Source organism: Ixodes scapularis, unplaced genomic scaffold, assembly GCF_016920785.2.
Source record: "Ixodes scapularis isolate PalLabHiFi unplaced genomic scaffold, ASM1692078v2 PGA_scaffold0__279_contigs__length_252992795, whole genome shotgun sequence".
In the NCBI taxonomy this organism is placed as follows: domain Eukaryota; kingdom Metazoa; phylum Arthropoda; class Arachnida; order Ixodida; family Ixodidae; genus Ixodes; species Ixodes scapularis.
The window spans coordinates 227576226-227580229 of record NW_024609835.1 but is presented as its reverse complement, the minus strand read 5'-3'; the positions used below and the strand labels follow the sequence as shown (position 1 = coordinate 227580229).

The 4004-nt window shown below is 62.0% G+C and overlaps 1 protein-coding gene across 1 annotated transcript; it reads right to left on the bottom strand.

Moving 5' to 3' along the window:
* Positions 1-316: 316 nt before the first annotated feature.
* On the bottom strand, positions 317-3101 carry LOC120844219. The gene is made up of 2 exons (XM_040215870.1): positions 2856-3101; positions 317-1765 (listed from the first exon to the last, which is right to left on the bottom strand). The coding sequence occupies exons 1-2, from the start codon at positions 3099-3101 to the stop codon at positions 317-319; spliced, it is 1695 nt and encodes a 564-aa protein (XP_040071804.1).
* Between the last annotated feature and the right edge of the window lie 903 nt (positions 3102-4004).

The following is a 4004-nucleotide window of genomic DNA, read 5'->3' as shown; positions in this document are numbered from 1 at the left end:
CTGCGGCCGACGATCGAGCACGTCTGGTGGGGTGTCACCACGTCCGGGAGCATGCCGTGGAGGCGCTGCGTGATGATCGACGCTAGCAGCTTGTAGCTTGCGTTGAGTAGCGTGATGGGACGCCACGCGCCCGGGTCGTTGGGGTCTCCTCCCTCCTTAGGCAGAAGAATGATTCTGCCTCGGCGGAACGACTCTGGAAGGCGGTGCTCCGTGAAAAATTCCCGGAGCACGGCACAGATATAGTTGCCCAGCACGTCCCAGAAGGTACGGTAGAATTCGGCGGGAAACCCATCTGGGCCCGGCGCGGACCCAGTTTTCATTCTTGACAGGGCAAGGAGCACCTCTTCGGGGTTGGGGGCTCGTGCAGGTGTGCGGCTAGGTCTTCGGGAGCTTGCGGGAGATCGAGTAGAAAGGGGTGCGCCACGAGGGTCGCACGGTCCACCGCCAATTCGGTGGTTGCCAGGGCCCGGAAGTGGGCGCTGAAACCGGAGACCGACGGTTGACCTAGTGTTGCTGGCGCGCCTGGGGTTGTCGGCACTGAAGGGACGCGTCGCTCCCGCACTTCGGTGCGGTGGGCGTAGCGCAGCACCTCGGAGTGAGCCGAGGGCCCGACCCGTCCGTGGTAGGCTGTGGCTGCGTTGGTACAAAGTCGCAGCTGTCGCTGGTAACGGTCGAGGAGCTGCTGCAGGTAGCCCCGCATTAGCGGAGTCCCCGCGCCGCCCCGTCGCACGATCCGAATTCGCAGAGAGGTGTCTCGGAGCTGCTCGGCGTGCCGCCGACGCAGTGCACGACCCTCCGCCACGCACGCCACCCGCCAGCTGTCTTGAAGCCGGTCAAAGGTCAAGGGGTCTGGTGCCGCTCCATGGAGGGACCGGCGCAAGGCTTCTCTCAGGCAGTCGCGGCTTGTTTTGTCTCGCAGCAGTCGGGTGTCGAGACGCCAGGTGCGTTGAGTACTGGCTTTGCTGCTGAAGCGGAGCTCTACGAGTACCGGACGATGGTCGGAAATGTACGTAGTGGAGGGAGGGAAGTTCATTGCGCAGCAGGCGGTGACAGAGGGGCTCAGAAACTCGGAGATGTAACACCTGTCCAGGCGACTGCTCGAGTTTCCTCGTTGCCAGGTATGCTCGAAAGCGGTGCCATGGAGCAGAGTCCAGCAGTCCACTAGGTCGAAGTGTCGCATCAGGCGTATCAGCTCGCCGCCGTTCCACGTGGTGCGTCCGTAGCCTGGGCCCCTGACATCGCGCCGGGAATCGACGACGCAGTTGAAGTCGCCGAGGAGCAGGCAGTGGCGAGCGTCGAGCAGATGGACGTCCAGGCTCTTGAAAAAGGCCGGGGATTGCGAACGCTGGGCTGGAGCGTACACGCCCACAGCACGAAAGCGCGTGCCGTCCACGAAGAAATCAAAAGCGATGTACCGCCCGTCGGGGTCAAAGCAGCACGCGCTGAGACGGAGGAGCGAGCGGTTAAAGATAATGACCCCCACCCCCGAGCTCCGTGTAGTGGCGTATGAAAAGAAACAATCCACCCCATACCGCTGCTTGAAGAGGTCCACGTCGCGCTGCCTGTGGAAGTTCGTTTCTTGCAGGAACAGGAGGTCGCAACGGGCGGTTCGGGCGAACTGGATGACCTCGATCTGTTTTGTCACGCTGCGGAAGCCCCGAACGTTCAGGGTGATGACTCGCAGGTGCGCGAAAAGGGGATGGAGGGGGGGGGGGGTCGTTGTGTTCACTGCTAGTACGTGGATGTATCGGATGTGATGCACGAGCTGTCAGACAGCGCGACGAGGTCCTTCCGCAACCGCTTGGGAGCCGCTGCCGATGCTGGAGTGGATCCTGGGGACCCTGATTCGCCGCTGCTGGAAAGATCTCGCTTCCCGTCTTCGGCACCGCCATGCGGGCTGCGACTGCGGCTGCAGGTTTTTCGGAGTTCCTCGGAGGTGCCGCGGCGACGATCTCGGCCGCGCGGCAGAGCGCTGTCTTTGTCGTGGGCAACCTCGTCGATGACGAGGCGGTCGTCCGACGATGAGGCAGAGTCCTCCGTAATGTCGCTCCAGCTGGGAAGCGGGCTGGGGCAGAGTTCCGGCGTTCGCGGGCGTTCCTCCTTCACCAGTACTTCCTCTGTGCCGGGACTGGTAGGAGTGGGCGCGTGCACAGATGCGGTGTGGACCGCATTCGAAAGCGCGGCCTCGGCGGCGTCCTGTGACGCGTTCGAATTCGCGTCGGTGGCGCTTGCCGGCTTCGACTGTTGCGATGTCGGGGCGAGCTCGGACGGGGTCGTCACTGGGGGCTCGGCGGGGGTAGGCGTGTCACCGGACCCTTGGGTGGCGGCCGTCGCCGCAGGGGGGGGAGTAGGGGTGGTAGGAGGCCTGCCCTGGGACTTCGGAGTCTGGGACGCCGTGTCAAGGCCGGGAAGTCGTCCTGGCCGCAGCCGGCCACGGCTGAGTAGCTGCGACGCTGGGTGCAGTCCACCGTGGCGTGGGCCGCTCCGCAGCGTCCGCAGCCGGCCGTGCAGCCGACGGTGTCGTGGCCGAAGGCGGCGCAGCGGGCACAATAGGGCACGTTACAGGCCGCCTTGAGGTGGCCCTCCTGCTGGCAGCGTCGGCAGACTCTCTTGAGACCGCGGTAGTCGAAGGTGGCCCGATGACCGGAGACGCGGAGGAAGTTCGGCACCGGGGTAGACTCCTTCATCTCCATTCGGATGTAGCGGGTACCCGTCCGGAGGTTGGGGTGGTCCTGGTAGACGCCGAAGCGAATATCCAGAACCTTCCCGTAAAGCGACAGGGCGGCGGCGAGGGCTTCGTTTCTCACATAAATCGGTAGGTAGAGGCACGTAATGGACGTTACTTGCGGGCCTACCGGGACGATGGGGACGCTTGTTCCGCCGATGGTCAGAGCCCCGGCGTTGACGATTCGGCTCATGGCCGATGACGATGTAACAGACATCTGAAAGTCGCTGCCTCCCAGATGCTGCACAGAGAACAATTCGGCAGTGCCGACAATGGCCGCCGCCGCGTCGAAGATAGAATCCACCGACGCGCCGGGCGGGCAGGAAACATCGAACGTACATGCCTTCGTAGGCTGGGCCGGCGATGCGGGTGTCATGGCGCCGCTGACAACGTAGACGAAACGGTCTACGTTGCCATGGAAATCGCAATCTTGGTCCATTTAAATCTTCGAAGCTTCCAGAGGGTCGTTCTAAACCAGTCGCGCCAAGATTACCATGGAGCATCATCGTACTGGAGGCGTTCCTCGCCAATATAAGGGTCTTTGGCACTCTGTATGCAATCAACATATTATTCATGCCCATTTCCATGGATCTCTTACGATTGTATTGTTCTTCTTGCGGATTTCAATACAGTAAACTTATTTTTCAGTGGCTCCAAGCACCGACACAGCATCTGGTGGTGGTACGAAGGTGTACGCTTGTTTCGCCGGTGTGTGGTTAGCGATATCTCAATATACAAAAAACTACTCCACAAAGCTACCGTCACCAGCGAATCTAGATCGGCTCACCAAGAACGGAGGGGTCAAGGAGAAATTGCTCATTTAACGGACCAAGATGGCCACCACACGGGGAGCTTGGCGTTACTTTCCCAGGATCCAGTGACTTTAGGTGTGATGAGCGATCCCGCGACCAGCCGAAGAGGACGAGAAAAAAGAAGACGAGGTGGGGCAACGGTGGGGGCATGCGAGGAGCGCGAGAGGGGATTCGGGCGATTGACAAAGGACGGTGCAGACGCGACCAGGCCGGACCTCCGTCGGCGTGACCAGACGTCAAGAGGCCCCACCCACAACCCACTTCTCACGCAGTCCGGGCGCCAACCTTCCGGAGGTAGACAAGACTGCATGCGTGGCGCAGTTGAACACCCGCTGCCACTCCGTGCCACAGACGTTCTGGGCCTGACTCAAGCCTTCGGCCAACGCCCTACTGCCTCGTCGCCACGTCCTTCGGCCCAGACCTTGGCGGACACCTGGTCATAGGTTGCCACCGGCGTACGGGGCCTG

Excerpts from the sequence above, each read along its gene's own strand:
- LOC120844219 (XM_040215870.1), bottom strand. The coding sequence starts at position 3,101 with ATGACACCCGCATCGCCGGCCCAGCCTACGAAGGCATGTACGTTCGAT. Across the intron at positions 1,766-2,855 it reads CAAGCGTCCCCATCGTCCCG|CTCGTGCATCACATCCGATA; the intron begins GTAGGCCCGCAA and ends GCTGTCTGACAG.